The sequence below is a fragment of the Sminthopsis crassicaudata genome, chromosome 6 (genome assembly GCF_048593235.1).
Source record: "Sminthopsis crassicaudata isolate SCR6 chromosome 6, ASM4859323v1, whole genome shotgun sequence".
Taxonomy (NCBI): Eukaryota; Metazoa; Chordata; class Mammalia; order Dasyuromorphia; family Dasyuridae; genus Sminthopsis; species Sminthopsis crassicaudata.
In genome coordinates, this window is record NC_133622.1 from 114,083,779 (window position 1) to 114,102,396 (window position 18,618).

Below are 18,618 nucleotides of genomic sequence, written 5' to 3' on the forward strand. Positions count from 1 at the left end.
TAACAAATTTTAACATTTAGGGTTTTTTTAAACTTCAAGTTCCAAATTCTATCTCTCCCTCTCCTTCCCAACTGCACCAAAAGAATATGCAACCTGATATAGTTTATACAGATACAATCATGAAAAACATTTCTATATTAGTCATTTTGTGGAAGAAAACTTGGGAAGGAAGGAAGGGAGGGAGGAAGGAAGGACTCATAAATCATCATTTAGTCCTTTGGGATTGTCTTGGATCACAATGTTATTGTATACAATATTCTTTTAGTTCTGCTCACTTCACTCTGTGTCAGTTTATGTAATTCTTCTCAAGTTTTTCTGAAATAATCTTGCTAATCATTTCTTATACCACAATAACATTTCATTACAATGATATACCATAACTTGTTTGGTCATTCCTCAATTTTCCCTCAATTTCCAATTCTTTGCCATCACAAAAAGAACTGCTATAAATATCTTTTATATAAATAAGTTTGTTTCCCTTTGTATTAATCTCTTTAGGATACAGAGTAGTGGTAATGATGGATTAAAGACTATGCACAGTTTTATAGCCCTTTGGGAACAGTCTTAAATTGCTCTCTAGAATGGTTGGATCAATTCACAACTTTACTAACAAAGCATTAGTATTCCAGTTTTCCCACATCACCTCCAGCATTTATCATTTCATTTTCTGTCATATTAACCAATCTGATGGGTGTGAGGTGGTACTTAAGAGTTGTTTTAACATGCATTTCTCTAATCAAAAGTGATTCAGGGCATTTTTATATGACTATAGATAACTTTGATTTCTTTGTCCAGAAATTGCCAATTCATATTCTTTAACCATTGATCAATTGGGATATAACTCTTACTCTTACAAATTTGATCATTCTAGTATCTATATACTTGAGAAATAAGACTTTTAGCAGAGATACTTGCTGTAAAATTTTTTCCCAGTTTTCTGCTTTCCTTCTAGTTTTGGTTGCATTAGTTTTGTTTGTGTAGAAATTATATATCATCAAAATTATCCACTTAACATGTATGATACTCTCTATATCTTGTTTGATCCTAAATTCTTCCCTTAACCATATATCTAACAGGTAAACGAGTCCTTCCTCTCCTAATTTGTTTATGGTATGGTATTCCCCTTTATGCCTAAATTATATAATCACCTTGGCATACAATGTAAGATGCTAGCCAGCAATCTCACCTTATAATGTTACTAAACTAATGATAGTAAAGTATTCCATTATCTGTCTATAATCCATTTAAAGTATTGTCTTTTATTTAACTGTTGCTCTAATATCTTTATAGAACAACCCCATAGATGCAGGGATAGTTGTGTTAAAAGATAACTAATTGAAGAAAATGGGACAGATATAGTAAAATAACCTAATGATCAGACTCTATCTAAGTTTCATAGTTGACTGACAGACTCCTGTAAATTTTTAATTTCTTTTCAGACCCTAGGCTCTTTTCTTTGAAAGGGGAGACTGTCTGAATTATAACTAAACTCTGACATTCTTAAATAGTTAATAAAGTAATACAGGGAATACCTAAGGATGGAAAGGATTTCTCCATACTAAGAAAGAGAAATCATAAAGAACCCTAAATCTGAAAGGAACCAAAAGATCATCTAATTCAACCTTTTTTCAAACTGGAATCCCTTCTACAACATACATCCAAAATATTAATCTAGTTTTTGTTTTTTTCCCCTGAGGCAATTGGGGTTAATAGTGACTTGCCCAGAATCTCACCGCTAGGAAGTGTTAAATGTCTGAGGACAAATTTGAACTCAGGTCCTCCAGACTTCCTACTGGTACTCCATCCACAGTATTACCTTAAGATATTCATCTTAAGACTGCATCCAAACACTAACTTGGATTGCTCCAACTATTTAGTTTTTTTCTCCTCCTCAATTCCTGGTGAACCATTGAGGTAATCTGAATACCCCTGCTGGCAGGATCTCTACAAAATGGTATCATCCAACATCAACTAGATTTTCATTTGTTCTTCTTTCCTTTTGTAGTTGTGCCACAGTGGTTCTCTTTTAAAGTCCTGACCCAGTTTCCTTAATTGTCCTATTCAGTTACTCTGCCTCTGGTTATAACCACTCCCTTTTAATGTTAAGATAAAGGTTATAAAGGTTTTATATCATAGACCTTAGGCTATACTTATTCCCTCTTAATGTTTGATGGGATAAAGGTCTTTATCTATTTTAGACATCATTAGAATATCAGGAGTCTCTCCAGTACCTCCTATTATGTCATCCTAGGTGCCTCCCCCCATTAGGTCAGCCCCATCCAGGTACTTCCCCCATTATGTCATTGTTCTTGTTACCCTATAAAAGAGTCTTGCATTTTGACATTCCGGGCTGGATTCTTTGAGCCAATAGTCTCATTCAGCCCTGGGACCAACCATGGATCCATTGGTCCCAGTAAATCTCTCCATTTAATAAATTCTGTATTTAATACTCTCTAATCTCTAGCTTGCTTTAGTTGACTATCAGGCTTCTGACTATCTCTTTCACATTTCCTCTTCTGAAACCTTTCCTAACTCCTGCCACTTTCATCAAAGAAGCTAGCTTCCTCCTTTACCTACAAAATTTATCACAAGCTTCCCCTTCTTCCCAGTTTCATATCTCAAATCATTTTTTATAGCATTCTTTTTTATTTCTTTTTTTTTTAATATTTATTTTTTATTATGGCTTTTCATTTACCAGATATATGCATGGGTAATTTTTCAGCATTGACAACTGCCAAACCTTTGGTTCCAATTTTTCCCCTCCTTTCTCCCTCCCCCTCCCCCAGATGGCAGGTTGACCAATACATGTTAAATATGTTAAAGTATAAATTAAATACAACATGTATACATGTCCAAATAGTTGCTTTGCTATACAAAAAGAATCGGACTTTGAAATAATGCACAATTAACCTGTGAAAAAAATCAAAAATGCAGGTGGACAAAAATAGATGGATTGGGAATTCTATGTAATGGTTCATAGTCATCTCCCAGAGTTCTTTCATTGGGTGTAGCTGGTTTCATTACTGCTCTATTGGAACTGATTTGGTTCATCTCATTGTTGGAAAGGGCCTCGTCCATCAGAAATTGATCATCATACAGTATTGTTGTTGAAGTATATAATGATCTCCTAGTCCTGCTCATTTCACTCAGCATCAGTTCATGTAAGTCTCTCCAGGACTTTCTGAAATCATCCTGCTGGTCATTTCTTACAGAACAATATTCCATAATATTCATATACCAAAATTTTCTCAGCAATTCTCCAATTGACGGGCATCCACTCAATTTCCAGTTTCTGGCCACTACAAAGTCAAATCATTTATTTATCATTCCTCTTTCTTTTCTTAGTTCACATCTTAAAAGTAGGAAATTACTTTGCTCCTTGTCAAAATTCATCTTTTTACTTGTACTCTTGGTCCTATTTCTTCTTATCCATTAAAGATCACCTTACTTCCTCTTTCATTGATCACTTACTGTATGTCTAGATATCCCATCCTTATAAAGGTTTCACTCAATATTACCACCCCCCTCAAATTATCATCTTATGTAACTCTTTTTTGAAGACCAAGTGGGGGGGGAAAGGAAGGCGAAAAGGAAGGGGAGACTGAAATGAGAGAGGGAAAGAGAAAGATATTAAAAAAGGAGAGGAACAAAGAGATAGAGACTGAGACAAAGAGAACAAATTCAGAAAGATTAAAATATAGTGAGTAACAAATGTGATCATGTAAAACTGAAACTTTTAACAGAACACATCTTTTCTCATAGAAAAGACCAAAATAATAATAGAATTGCATAGTTAAGAAGAACATTAGAGACTCTCTTGTATAACTCCCTTACATTATAGATGAAAAGGGCAGTAAGGTGGTATAATGGATAGAGTGCCAGGTCTAAAATTAGAAAGACTCCTTTTTCTAAGTCAAATTGTTGTGCCACAGTTCCCTTTGTCCTGACTCAGTTTCCCTAAAGTGTCCTGCCTTGGGCTGCCTCAGTTCCTAATTGTTCTGCTCAGTCCTGCAACACCACTACTCCCTCTCAATCATCATGATTCAGATAAGGAGAAAGACCTTCTATCTTAGACATCATGACCCCAGACCTTCCCTACTTATCAGAATGTGTAGTGCCTTCCCCTGAATTGGATTGATAGTCCTTTCCAGCTCTGACTCTGCCCCTGCCTGGGTCTATTTCCTGGCAGCTTGGAGCTACATGCATATATTTGTCATTGAAAACTCACACTGGCTGCTGGATTCTTGGAGAAGATAGTCTCATTCAGCCCTGGGACCACACCATGAATCCATTTGGTCCCAGTAAATCTCTCACTTTCAAATAAAATATTAAAAACTCTCTAATCTCTATCTTGCCACAGTTTCTCTGGCATTACAAAATCTGGGTTAAATAACTTATCCAGGACACACTGGTAATAACCATCTGAGGTTAGATTTAATCTCAGGCCTACCTGATTCCTGGCCCAGTCTTCTTTCCTCTTTACCACCTACCTACCTGTCTATTAAAAATATCTATTCAATAGTAAAAGACATAGATATTTCTATTTTGTAAAAAAATTTTCTTTTTTTGTTTAAAAAAAAGTCAGCAATTATTAATCTAGGATATTAAATTTTGGACTTAAATTTTTTTACTTAATTGATGCAAGACAAACTAAGAAGTTTTGTGAACTGTGTAGGACAGTGACCCTCATCCAAATTAATCAGACTCTCAAGGTAAAAAAAAAAAAAAAAAATCTTATCCTTTTCATAGAGAACTCACTTCATTTTCCTGAAAGAAAATGGAGATCCTCAAGGACTAGACTATTTAGAATTTTTCCAATGTCAAAGGGAAATGAGAGCCTCAAATTCTCAAAAATCCCAATCCTAGTCGCTGAAGTGTCTCACTAGTTCTTGGCAAAAAAAAAAAAAAAAAAAAAAAAAAAGAATGAAGGACTCACCCAATCTTACCCTACCTGGGTTGTTCCTTACCTGACTGATTTCAAACTTTTCTCAGCTGGCTTATTTCCTGGGCCAAATTAATCCTCTATCTTTGCTAACCTACTTCCCTTTTTGCTTTCTCTGATGTCTATCAAGTATTTTCTCAGGAGTTTATCAGATCCGAGTGGGAGTTCCTGAGTCAAGTCCAAGGACCACAATGGAGAACTTGCTGAAGGGCACCTGCCCAAGGATTCAGTCTGAGAGAGAACCCTCTTAAACAGGAAATATCCCAAAATGATCCCGCAAAATGTGGGACAGTAACCCTCACCTAAATTAAAATCAGAGACTCTCGAGGTTAAAAAAAAAAAAAAAAAAAAAAAAAAGACAAAAAAGGATTTATTATGATTTCACAAGAAAGGGCAACTCCCAACAGACAAGGTGTCAGGAGAGGAGTGCACAAACTGCAAAACACAAGATTAAGTAGACCAGAAGCCCCATCCACCTCTGGCCTTTTCTCCCATTGTGTGGGAGAATCCAGGCTTACTCTCCAAATACAGACATCTATCCTAGAAACAAAAGAATATTAGTAAATAACAAAGTCTTAATTTAAATTTCCCTAGAGAACTGCTATACAAGCAGATATTCTTGGACAAGAGAATTCTGTTATCTGAATTCCCAAAGGTATCATTGTCTTTAAAAGAAGTGCTTAAATACTAATTAAGGGGGAAACAAGAAGGGAAATGTTCATTCAAGATAATCCAACACCTGCAACTTTTTAGCTATAGCTCAACTTATTATTGCAGTCTCAAAGCCATACTCCCACAAGAGGTCTTCACTCAGTTACATGAATATTGAAATAAATTTGGCTAGCCTAATAAGACTTATTGAGATCTAGTTCTTGGCACTTGCAGTGAGAATCTTCCACCTAACTTCATTTCTTACCACCTGCACTATTTGGTCTCAACCCCATATACATCATACTTCATCCTGGCTCTATGCCTCAATCTTTCAGCATCCTGTTTTTCTCCCTTAGAATGTATATCTCTAGTACTTAGCAAAGAGCCTGATTTATAATAGATTTTTAATGTGTTTATTTGTTATGGACCAGAACTCTTAACTTGAAATAAGGATTCTTATAAGGTACTAAGTGGAATTGTCTTATGACAATGGTTGGCTAGTTTAGCATGGTGCTTAATAGTTCTCTAAATTTAGTATGATTGATATAATCTTACAACAAATAATGGTTTCCTAGTGATATAATGATTGGTTTATACTCAGTGTAGAGCATATAAACTGGGAGCCTCAGCTAGATTCATTTAGAGCTAGAGAGACAGAGCTAGAGAAGACAAGCACACTAGAGGCTGGCACAAGGGCTTGGACTCAGATTCATTCATCCCATCTCACACCACCTTGGTGGCAGGCTCTCCTTCTTCAGTTTCTCCATTGAAACCAAGACTCCAGAAGGCCTTTAAGAAAGCTAACTGCATCCCAGGAAAAGAGACAAGACTTTGAAAGAGATAATAAAGGATTTGGATTTTAACCCCTGGCTACTCTTGTGGTGATTACTGAATTGAAAGGAAGGCTGCTTCCAGAGACCCCAAGAAAACCGAACCAGAGAACATTACATTTATTGGCTCTTAGCTATTGAAAGAGCACAAGATCTGTAGTTCTAATGAATTCTGAAAGCAATTATATATACTACTTGTTACCACAAGATCTTTATCTAATTCATTTTGTTATGCCACAGTTCTCTTTTATTGTTTTGACTCAAGTTTCCCTAATTATTCTGACCCAGTCCTGACTCAGTTTTCCTAATTGTTCTGCTTATAATTGTCTGCTCAGTCCTACAAAACCACCCCTCTTTCTTAATCAGAATATTTGATAAAGATAAAAGATCTTATGTTTTAGAATATCAGAATGCCTCTCCCCATCCCAAGCTAAGAGAATATCAGATACCATCTTATCAAGATGTTTCTCCCCATCTCTGGAGTGCCTCTCCCTATTATGTCATCCCCCTCTTCAGAGGCTCACTCCACCCTGTCAGAGTCCCATTCCCACTCTCAGCACCTTGACTCCACCCCTGTCTCAGTCTACCCCCTGAATCTGAGCCCTGTGTATATATGTCATGGAGAACTCACATTGTTTGCTGGATTCTTGGAGACAATAGTCTCATTCAGCCCTGGGACCAAACCATGGATTCCTTTGGTCCCCTCTCTCCCTTTTAAATAAATTATTAAATATTCTCTAATCTCTATCTCAGTTTCTCCGGCATTACAATTTCAATCTTGCTATGAATCAGTATCTTCATCTATGAAATAAGATGAGATCAGCCTCCAACTCTATTACATGAACTAATAACTCAAAACTGCAATCTCCTAATGTTTTTCTAAATATACACATTTTATTTTATGTTTCAGTCTTTAAATGAAAGTAAGTTTACCTTAGCAAAATTTAGTAGCTAAAATAGTTTTCCTTGCAACCAGTATTGCATGCATGAAAATTTACTTTAAAATTGGAAAGTGGAGATGTTTAAAAAAAAAAAAAAAAAAACAAATATAGCCCTCTGTACAAAGGAAGATGAAAAGAAAGTATTTAAGGAAATGTTTAACCTTCCCTAACCCTCCACTAGCCTTTTTTCTCCAGACTTTTATTACTGAAAGAAGCATTCATTGAGAAACAAAATTCCTTCACTCTATTAACAAGGTGGCTTGGCCATACCCTTTTTCAGCAACTAAACAAAAAGTCATTAGTATCTTAATAGTTGAGTAGATTTATTTTTATTTATTTTATTATTTTTAAAAATTAGAAGCACAAAGGTTTATGGCCAAGAAATCTAGAATATCATCTAGATGTTTCTCCAGACATTTCACAATACCTACAAAATTAATTTCTTGTCTGGAGTTTTAAAATATAGCACAAAGGTATCACAGTTTTTCATGTTTCCAGGATTTGTACTGCATAAGGAAAAAAAATGAAAAAAAAAGAAAAAAAGAAAATTAATTTTTAGAAATGTAAATCCATTTTTAATGGTTATAGTTCAAATCATTTTGATGAGGTGTAGATTTCAGATTCCCGTTTAAGGAACCAAAATGATGAGGTATAGATTTTGGGGTTCCTGGTCAGGGAACCAAAATGATGAGGGTAGGTAGGGTTCCTCGTGGTCAGGGAGTTAAATGATGACATTACTGGGAGGTTTGGGGTTCAGGGAACCAAATGAAGAAGTTTGGCTCCCCTAGATTCCCTTAGGACCCCCTTTCTGGTGGCACAGAGGTCCTTCATAAAGGAACTTACAAACCCAAAAAGCTAGACTGGTAAAAGAAGTTTATTATTGTCATTGGGAAGTCAACCTTTGCTATGCATGAATAGAAAGACTGAATTCCTTGGTGGCAAGGTCCGGACAGAGAAGTAAAGTTTCTAGCAGAGAATTCCCTTGTTAGGGAAATAGGTGAGAAAAATAAAGAGAGGGTAACACTAAAAGAGAATATCATTTCAGGGGGCAGAAGTTGCTGCTATGCCAGGGTGAAAGAAGTTCCTTGGCATGTTAGGTACTCTGCAAAGAAATGAGTCTAAATTGCGGTTTTTATAAAGAAATCTGAGAAGTTTCAACCAAATGAGATTCCCTCAATGCTGTCACTGCCCCCAGGCCTAGATGATACCACTTACTGGAATGGTTTTGAGCCAACAATAGGGGTCTATAGAAATCTAGATCCAGCTAAATGAGATTACTTCAAATAGTCCCATCAAGATAAATCACTTTATCTTGATTCCCTGGGGTGGGTCTCACAGAGGCAGGGTTCAAGGAGAATCTCTCCTCCAAGGAGCTTCTCAAGTACTCCCCTCCTCAACTTCACATCTCTAGATATTAATTGACTCTTTTGAAAATGTTCATCAATATGAGGTGCGGAATCTAAGATATTCTATGAATAGCTATCTAATATATTCTGATTCTGCATGTAAATGAAACACATGATCTAGTGATTGATGAAGTTTGAGAAACCCTAAGGCTACCTGGTCTTGAAAGTATTATAAACAATGCTGGCCAATAGGAGTAATTTAATATTAATTCTGTTGGTCTGTAAACTGTAGGAATCAATAACAGGAACTACCCCCCCATCACTCCACAATTTCTAAACCATAATATTAAATATCAACCTAATCTTTGCTTCTCTTTCTTTTCTCTTTCAAGTAATTATCTTCTTATTTCTGCTTCTTTACTAAAACTCCTTTGGAACTTTAGCCCACTTATGAGCAGGGTAATAAATCTTTGCCTCTTAACTTGGAGACGGAATGTGCATATTCTTTTGCCAAACTCAGGACACCAAACCAGGGGAACCCTAATCTTGTTGAGGGGTCTTTCTACTTAGCAAAACTGATGGGGGAACCCTGAAACTATTCTCCTTGAAACTGTCCTTCTTGACCTTTGGGGTGAGCCCTGAAATTCTCCTGACAAAGACAGGACAAGTTCAGGGCAGTTAAGTGGTCTTATTTAGCTGGAGATCTGGACCTGATATCTCTATTGAGCTGAAAACAACTCTGTCCTGAGTCAGACCTCATCAAAACTCTATATTTTCTTCAAATTTCTGAACAATGTATTCCCCACTGCCATCATAATGATCCATTTAGAAAAAAAAAAAAAGAAAATTTAGTACTTAGTGGTTTCATAATCTTCCACTTGTCAAGCTGTTTTAGCGTAATTTATCCCCCTTTTATTTTTTAACCATTAGTTGTCTACTCATTCACTCTTTGACTTGCTTGTCATCAATAAAAAACTTTAATAATTTCTGTGGACTTTTACAGATCTTTTTAAACAAATGTAGGGAAAATGACAAGAGTAGTACAATGCAAGCCATCAATAAGCTACCAATAATGCCATTTAAATAAATGCTTTCTGGAGCTGAAAAAAAGAGACAAAAGAGTATATCTACCCTATTAGAGAATTATTTTTAAGCATTACCACAGGATACAGAAAGTATTGTGAGAAATGGATGGGCATTTATTTGTTTTCCACAGTTATAAAAATTAAATTGGAAAAATGAAACAAAAAAAATTGAAATTCACAAGGACATGGGGGGGGGGAAAGAGTGGTAAGGGGAGGAAGAGGAAAATCTCAAGCTTTCTTGTCTCACTTTTTTAGAAACTGCATTTTAGAAACCCCAGCTAATGGGGAAAGAAGCCAGGGGGTTGAGGAGGGGAGCTCCTGTTAGAGAATTAAAAAAAGGGACTACCTCTTGCCTGAGATGTGTGTGTGTGTGTGTGTGTGTGTGTGTGTGTGTGTGTGTGTGTGTGTGTGTGTGTGTTTCAAACCATGATGTCAGAGAATGTGTACCCTTTCTCATGAGAAAAAATAAACTTTTTTCCTGCACTTATACTCAGATTTCTGATTATTTTAGTGGTCACTACTGTCCTACACAGCATAAAATTTAAAAGAGTTATGAATCAATGAAACCAGTGAACTAAAACCAGAAATCTATATCTGTTATAAGAAATTAAGAGAATGCAATTACCAAAAACCAAAACATAAGTACAAGCAACCTGAGTCCACTCTATTCTCTCAATACCATTAATACTAAAAGCTACTAATTTGAATATCAATAAATCGCAAGTACAGAACACCACAAAATTCACAAACCTTTCCTCACAAAAATTCTTCTATGAAAGAAAGTTTGTGAAAAAGTTAATGAAAGGACTTATAGCCCCTCTCATTTTTTTAAAAGTGAGACTAATAAAACTCTTGAGAAGTCACATGATTTGTTCATAGACACATAGTCAATAAGTATTAAAACTAATTCAAATTGCATCTTTTGACTCAAATTCCAACATTTTCCCCCATTTAACAAATGTATTCCCAATTTTAACTATTTCATTGACCATCTATATTTAAAATTAATTTTCTTCAAAGGAGTAACTAAATAGAAATGGTTTGCTTTGCAGTTTCCTCAAACACCCATAATGGCAAGTAGGATACATTCTATTATAAAGCTTATCACTTTGTAAAAAACTTACAATGTTCAAAGAGTTAAGAATTCTGACCAAATTAATGACCAACTAGGGCTTTCAGAGGCCCATTGATAAATTAGATAAAGTGGGTAACCTACTTTACCCACTTTTTGCCAGAAAGGAGATGGATAAAAGATGGAGAAGGAGATATAGATTTCTTGGCGTGGCCAATGTGAGAATTTGTTTTAATGGTTATGCCTATTTATTATAAGAATTAGTTTTTCCATCAGTGGTAAATGATGAAAATGAAAGAGAAAATAAATGCTTATTAATTTAAGATAATTTACAAAAATACCAAATGCTTTTCTACTGGTTTTCAGTTCATCACATCTATAAAAGGGGATTTTTTTTTTTTTTTTTTTAGTATTCAGTATCATTTAACAAGAGTAAAATTTTTCATGATTCTCCTTTGGCTGACAAATAGAATGATTTCTCACCTTACCTCTTATTTCTTAAAAGCTGTTTTTCTTAACCAACTCACTTCCAGTTGATCAATGATGGACAGAGGTAGCTACACCCAGAGAAAAAACACTGGGAAGTGAATGTAAATTGTTAGCACTAATATCTGTCTGCCCAGGTTACATGTACCTTTGGAATCTAATGTTTATTGTGCAACAAGAAAATGATATTCACACACATGTATTGTACCTAGACTATATTGTAACACATGTAAAATGTATGGGATTGCCTGTCATCGGGGGGAGGGAATAGAGGGAGGGGGGAATAATTTGGAAAAATGAATACAAGGGATAATATTATAAAAATATATATATATAATAAAAAAATTATTTTAAAAAAAGTTGTTTTTCTTTTTAAATCCTACAATTTTATAACTGAATTCATGATATTAAAAAAATAAACTTTTCCATTATGACTGAGAAGTTTCACAAAAATTGAACATGAATAATTTATTTTTAGAACTTTTTTCAGCTTAATTTGTTTGGGGTCTTTTCTACATATTTAGATGGTTTGCTTTTAGGTTTTTACAACTTTTTTCTTGAAAGAGAAAACTATTATTTAAAAGTATCCCTGTATTAAAAAAAAAAAAGTCTGAAATAAAAGTACTTTAATCATATTAACCAATATTACTATAATAATTTTCTGAAAAGATCATGATACACTGATAATCTATTTATGTATCTATGTGCCACACTGTGAGCTAAACCAGTATTTCCAATAGAGTGACATTTGGTTTGGTTTGATTTTAATTTTATTTAATGCATTTTTTTAAGCTAGTAAAGAAAAATGCTTCTCATAAAGAAGCATTTTTAAAACTAATCGAATTGTTTTTGTGTTCCATAATGATGAAAAGATAGCAAAAGAATCAAAGAAATTTAGAGCTGAAAGACCTCTACCCTAATGCATTTACTTTATCTCTGTCTGCCTCTTTGTCTCTCTGTCTCTCTAACAAAGATATTTAAAGTTTTTAAATTTCACTGATAAAATTGCTTAATAGTAAAAAAAAAAAAAAAAAAGGTTTTATAAATGTTATCTTTCTTGAGTGGATGGGTATGGGAGAGGGGGATAGGAGAAAAAAGAGAAAAAATAATTAATTCATTCAACACTCTTGTTTCTAATTAGATTCTAGAATGTAAAAAAAAATACACATTTGCAAATCTACTCATTTCAACTTGTTTAGCTGAGTGATACATCACTCCTTTGTCAAAAAGCAAATTAGGGGGGTTGAATATAGTCCCTTTTTTTCTGCAACATTTCACTTTTTATTTTCATTGGCAAACAAAAAAAAAAAGCCACTCTTAATTGTAAATGGATACAATCATTCTGGAGAGCAATTTGGAACTATGCTCAAAAAGTTATCAAACTATGCATACCCTTTGATCCAGCAGTGCTACTGCAGGGCTTATATCCCTAAGAGATCTTAAACATGGGAAAGAGACCCGTATGTGCAAAAATGTTTGTGGCAGCCCTCCTTGTAGTGGCTAGAAACTGGAAACTACGTGGATGCCCATCAATTGGAGAATGGCTGAATAAATTGTGGTATATGAATATTATAGAATATTATTGTTCTGTAAAAAATGCCCGGCAGGATGATTTCAGAAAGGCTTGGAGAGACTTACATGAACTGATGCTGAGTGAAATGAGCAGAACCAGGAGATCATTATACACTTCAACAACTATACTATATAATGATCAATTCAGATGGATGTGGCTTTCTTTAACAATGAGATGATCCAAACCAGTTCTAATTGTTCAGTAATGAAGAGAATCAGCCACACCCAAAGAGAGAACTATGGGAAATGAGTATGGACCACAATATAGCATTTCCATTTTTTCTTATTGTTTGCTTGCATTTTTGTTTTCCTTCTCATGTTTTTTTTACCTTCTTTCTAGATCCCATCTTTCTTGAGCAGCAAAATAATTATAAATATGTATATGTATATTGTATTTAAGATATACTTTAACATATTTTAACATGCATTGGACTAAAATTGCCATCTAGGGGAGGGGGTGGGGGAAAGGAGTGGAAAAGTTGGAACAGAAGGGTCAATGTTGAAAAATTACTCATGCATATGTTTTGTAAATAAAAAGCTATAATTTTAAAAAGCCACTCTTTTATAGATATAGGATTTAGACTTGCAATAAAACACATAATTTTTTTGTTCCTTTTAAGTCAAAAGTTACTACAGTATATTTTCTTTAAGGCAAGCTACTTTAAAGTTGGACTCAGCAACTGAGGTTCAGGGTTCCCTGCAGAACCCAACAAGGCTTCTCTGCAAATAGTGCCTCCAATAATATTTACAACTCTCTCCATTATTTGATGATACCAGGAGCACTTCTAAAAGCTGCAAGAATTTCTTACTATTTTCTTTGTTGTCCTGAATAGTGCTAGTTAATCAAAACAAAATGAAGAGAGCCAAATGTAAATATAGACCATTATTTCTCTGTAAGATAAAAAAAAAATTTGCTTTATAATTAGATTTAAAATATTATCATGTTCATGCTTATTGCCTATAAAAGCCCGTACACATAACACAAGAGGGAGGAAAAGATAAAGGGACCATACATTTAAGTACATATCATGGGCCTAGTACTTTGCAAATATTATCTCATAAAAAGGAGATTAAAAAAGATATTCCAAATTCAGGTGTCGGAAGGTAGAACTACTAGAGCTAGAATCAGGAAAACTAGAGTTCCTTTCTGGTACATTCTATGATTGTGAGAAAGTCACTTCATCTCTTTAAGATTCAGTTTCCTGGCACAGCTAGACGGCGCAGTGGATAGGGTACCAGCCCTGAAGTCAAGAGGACCTGAGTTCAAATTTGACCTCAAACACTTAACTTCCTAGCCATGTGACCCTGAGCAAGTCACTTAACCCCATATGCCTCAGCAAAATAAAAACTAACAAACAAACAAAAAGATTCAGTTTCCTCACCTGTAAAATGAGGATAATAATGCCAAAAGTATCTACCTCATAGATTTGTGATAAGGCTCCCATGAAATATGTGAAGTATGTTAACAAGCTTTAAAACTAGTCAAATATTATTATGTATTTTGTATATATTTGTATAAATAAATTTGAAAAAACATTACCTAGGATGATCATGTTTATATTGTTAGATATTGAATATTAACACTTGAGGCCCCTGAAGCATTTGAATTGTCAATAAGACAAAATTCTATCCCTATTATGAGTTAGCTCTGCCGTTAGTTCAATAGCCTACTGTAACGTGCTCTCCTGGCAGTTACAATTACTAGTCTGTCCTAGACCCACCAGAGTACCTTTGACCACTGTCCTTTGCAGTGTGAGCTCTACCCGGCTCGCCTCCTCTGAGGCCTTCAAAGGTCTCTGGCCACAATCTCTTGAATCTATAGCTTAATAACCGGTAGCGCACTCAAGAACAACTACGTGTAATCTTAAAAGCCTTTATTATACCTACTCACATAATGCCTTAACTGATGCCCTGACTTGTTGGTTCCCTAGTGAACACCTGGTCAGAAGACCCATGTGTTCACTACCAAAACCCTTACCTCTTTCGGCTACCCATCTTGGCTTGGCCACCCAGGCTGGTGAGCCAGGGTGAACAGCAGGAGGTTAAAGAGGGCGGTTGCTGCCTGCAGTGGGCTTATATAGGGCCTGTGAGGTCACACACACAGCCAATCAGCGAGAGAGTCACCCATTACAAAACTATTTCAATATGGCCAGGATCCCGCCCAAGGGCAGTCCTAATATCCACAGAAATTACTTCTGGGCCTCAATCTCCCGATGCACTGTGTCCGCCCATTTAAAGGGCCCTTACAATTCCCTTTCTCTTGTTTTGCGGGAACCGCACATCTCACCAAGCTAAACTTTTAGCACCAGCTATAGTTCACTTGGTCCATGAGATGACAGTGTTATGCCCAAGGAGGTACAAAGCAGCAGATCAGTAAACAGAAGTATGACAATGAGAACCAGGCTCAACAGTGGCCCAAATGTTCAACCCATTCATCAAAGTCATACTCGAGATAATAGGCCAAAGAGATTGGATGCCAATGAGGTAGGATGTCAACACTGAGGTGGGAAGTCAACAAGGTAAAACATCACAATTCTAGTTAACAAATATCAGTAGGTAGGTTGCCACAATTCTAGTTACATTTATCACAGTTCTAGACCAATTCTAGTTTCTTACAATTTTCTGTTGCACTTTTCACACTCCTAGAACAATTCTAGCTTATCACAATTCTCAATTGCACTTGTCACAATTCTAGAACAATTCTAGCTTATCACAATTCTCAATTGCACTTGTCACAATTCTAGAACAATTCTAGCTTATCACAATTCACTATTGCACTTTTCACAATTCTAGAACAATTCTAGTTTCACAGGTGCACATAAGCAAAGTCATGTCCAGTAACATTGTCTCAATAACAATGGCAGGTGGGTGTGTTGGTTTTTCACCCACTAATTTAAAAGCATAGTCCTTCAATAGAAAGCATAGGGCAAAGCCTCTTCCCAGGCCACCATATGGCAAGTGGCCACGGGAGAAGCAAGCAGGCCCATTGCCCATTTACAGTCTTTATATTGCGTATCACCCAAAACTGTCCATCTCAGCTGCAACACTGGAACCGTGTCTGCTGTCTCTGGTCACGGTCAGGAGGGGCATCGCTGCCATCAGCGTCTGAAGGGCTGTGGACATCTGGCTGGTCTCTCTGGACTGTTGTCTGGTCCTTCTCTTGGATCCCCAGGTTACAAATGTCTCTGGTGGGGATGAACTCTGCTGCTGGATCTGCACCTAGGAAGGAATGTCCCCGGGGCCCAACTTGGGCCTTTCCAAATGCCATCCAGGCCTTTCCACATGACAGTGGAAACAAAGTTGTTGTCAAAAAGATTAACAAGTCAGACAAAAGTCAGTCTGTCACTTAGCTGCACTTTCTGTGTATGCCCGAAGTGCATTGCTAAGGTAAAATGCAAAGAATTTAAAAATGTAAAACCAAAATAATTTAAAAGTGTAAAACCGAAATAGATTAAAAATATAAAACCAAAATAACTTTAAAATGTAAAATCAAAATACTTTGAAGATGTAAAATCAAAAATGTTTAAAAATGTAAAATCAAAATTTAAAAATTCTAAGCAATCACATATCCCAAAATTCCCTTCTCTTGTTTAGAAGAGAAGATCTTGGGGATAGTCTGTGCAGTAATGACTTTACTAGAACACTCGGCTATATCCCTGAATTCTTTTGCCTAAAAATCAAAGTTTGAGTTTCTGATACCGAATTGTACTCCAGGAGTGTGAATCAATAAATCTGATATTACTTTTCCTCCTGGGTCAAAGATCACACACTGTCTATTTATTCTAGTGATTAAAATAGCAATTTTCCAACCCATTCTAGACATAAACACTGTTTTATAAGTACCCGTAGGGGGTTGGGAAATCAAGCTCACCTGTGGAAGTGGAAAATCCACGAGGTAAGAAAAGAGGAGTTCCAACTCTCCAAAGACGATCCTAGCAGTTTTACAAGTATAAAATTCCACTCTCTCTAACTGCAAGATCTTATCCCTGTAAGGTTTCTTAGAAATTAACTGAACTGTATTTTCAAAACTTTTCTGATTATACTCAATACCCCACAATTCCTTTTTGCCTTGGGGCATAAAGCCTACTCCTGTCCTTTGAAATGAAGACACAGGAGTTTTAAATGGATTAATGGGCAGTGCTGATGATATTATCGCCCTTCCTTTTCCTCCTCCCCCTTCTCCCTTGGCCCAAGAAGGTGAGGCAGAGGGAAGAAGAATTGGAAAATTCCCCAAAGGCTGATTTAAAATCAAACCTGAGCTTTGCACATAAAAAGAACTAAACTTCTTCTCAATGAAAGAGTAATCAATAAATTCCTTAAAACAACAATGCAGGAGGTAAACCAACAAAACGCTAAGAAGAATTTCTACAACTGAAGTCCATGTGATTCGTTTATTTCCTTCTTTAGTTTCAGCCACTGGTTTGAACTCTTCCTGTTCTATCTGTAGTAACCTAGCTTTTTCTTCTTTCTCTAGCTCAATCTGTAGTTTAACCTGCAATTCCAGCAACTCTTGCTGTGGCATTTTATACTCTATGCTGTCATACATACGCACTAGCTCTAGGTTGCTCCCTCTCCTAGCTCTATTTACTGGGTGTGGGGATAGCCTTTGTGGAGCTTGATTACAAGCTTCCTGCTGTTCTTCAGTGGTGATCTTTGTTAAAAGATCTTCCATCTGGCTCTTTAACCTCTTTATATAATAAGCATTATGTTCAGCTGTGTCCTTGAGCCTGATCCCAGATTTACCTGGGTCCATATTGCTTCTCTGTCTTCCCTCTTAAGTGGCGTTTCTACCGGATCTTTCAGAATCTTAATTCTGAATATTAAATATTTTCAAAACCTGATAATTCCTGATGCGTCCACCACGTTGGGCGCCATTTGTAACGTGCTCTCCTGGCAGTTACAATTACTAGTCTGTCCTAGACCCACCAGAGTACCTTTGACCACTGTCCTTTGCAGTGTGAGCTCTACCCGGCTCGCCTCCTCTGAGGCCTTCAAAGGTCTCTGGCCACAATCTCTTGAATCTATAGCTTAATAACCGGTAGCGCACTCAAGAACAACTACGTGTAATCTTAAAAGCCTTTATTATACCTACTCACATAATGCCTTAACTGATGCCCTGACTTGTTGGTTCCCTAGTGAACACCTGGTCAGAAGACCCATGTGTTCACTACCAAAACCCTTACCTCTTTCGGCTACCCATCTTGGCTTGGCCACCCAGGCTGGTGAGCCAGGGTGAACAGCAGGAGGTTAAAGAGGGCGGTTGCTGCCTGCAGTGGGCTTATATAGGGCCTGTGAGGTCACACACACAGCCAATCAGCGAGAGAGTCACCCATTACAAAACTATTTCAATATGGCCAGGATCCCGCCCAAGGGCAGTCCTAATATCCACAGAAATTACTTCTGGGCCTCAATCTCCCGATGCACTGTGTCCGCCCATTTAAAGGGCCCTTACAGCCTACTAACATTTCTTTTCCCCCCCCCCCCCCCCCAGGCTGGGGTTAAGTGACTTGCCCAGGGTCACACAACTAGGAAGTGTTAAGTGTCTGAGATCACATTTGAACTCAGGTCCTCCTGAATTCAAGGCTGGTGCTCTATCCACTGTGCCACCTTGCTGCCCCAGCCTACTAACATTTCTAAAAGTAAAATATATTTTAAAGAATGCAATACAAAGTTAATTAAAAGATTTGGGGCAA

The 18,618-nt window shown here is 36.5% G+C and overlaps 1 protein-coding gene across 1 annotated transcript; it reads right to left on the reverse strand.

Moving 5' to 3' along the window:
• Positions 1 to 2,625: 2,625 nt before the first annotated feature.
• Positions 2,626 to 18,388, reverse strand: LOC141545537 (uncharacterized). Its single transcript, XM_074272634.1, has 2 exons — positions 5,472 to 18,388; positions 2,626 to 3,478 (listed from the first exon to the last, which is right to left on the reverse strand). Exon 1 carries the CDS (start codon positions 17,676 to 17,678, stop codon positions 16,596 to 16,598), a length of 1,083 nt encoding a protein of 360 aa, XP_074128735.1. The 5' UTR covers positions 17,679 to 18,388; the 3' UTR covers positions 2,626 to 3,478; positions 5,472 to 16,595.
• Between the last annotated feature and the right edge of the window lie 230 nt (positions 18,389 to 18,618).

Coding starts and splice junctions, on each gene's coding strand:
- LOC141545537 (XM_074272634.1), bottom strand. CDS start 17,678: ATGGACCCAGGTAAATCTGGGATCAGGCTCAAGGACACAGCTGAACAT.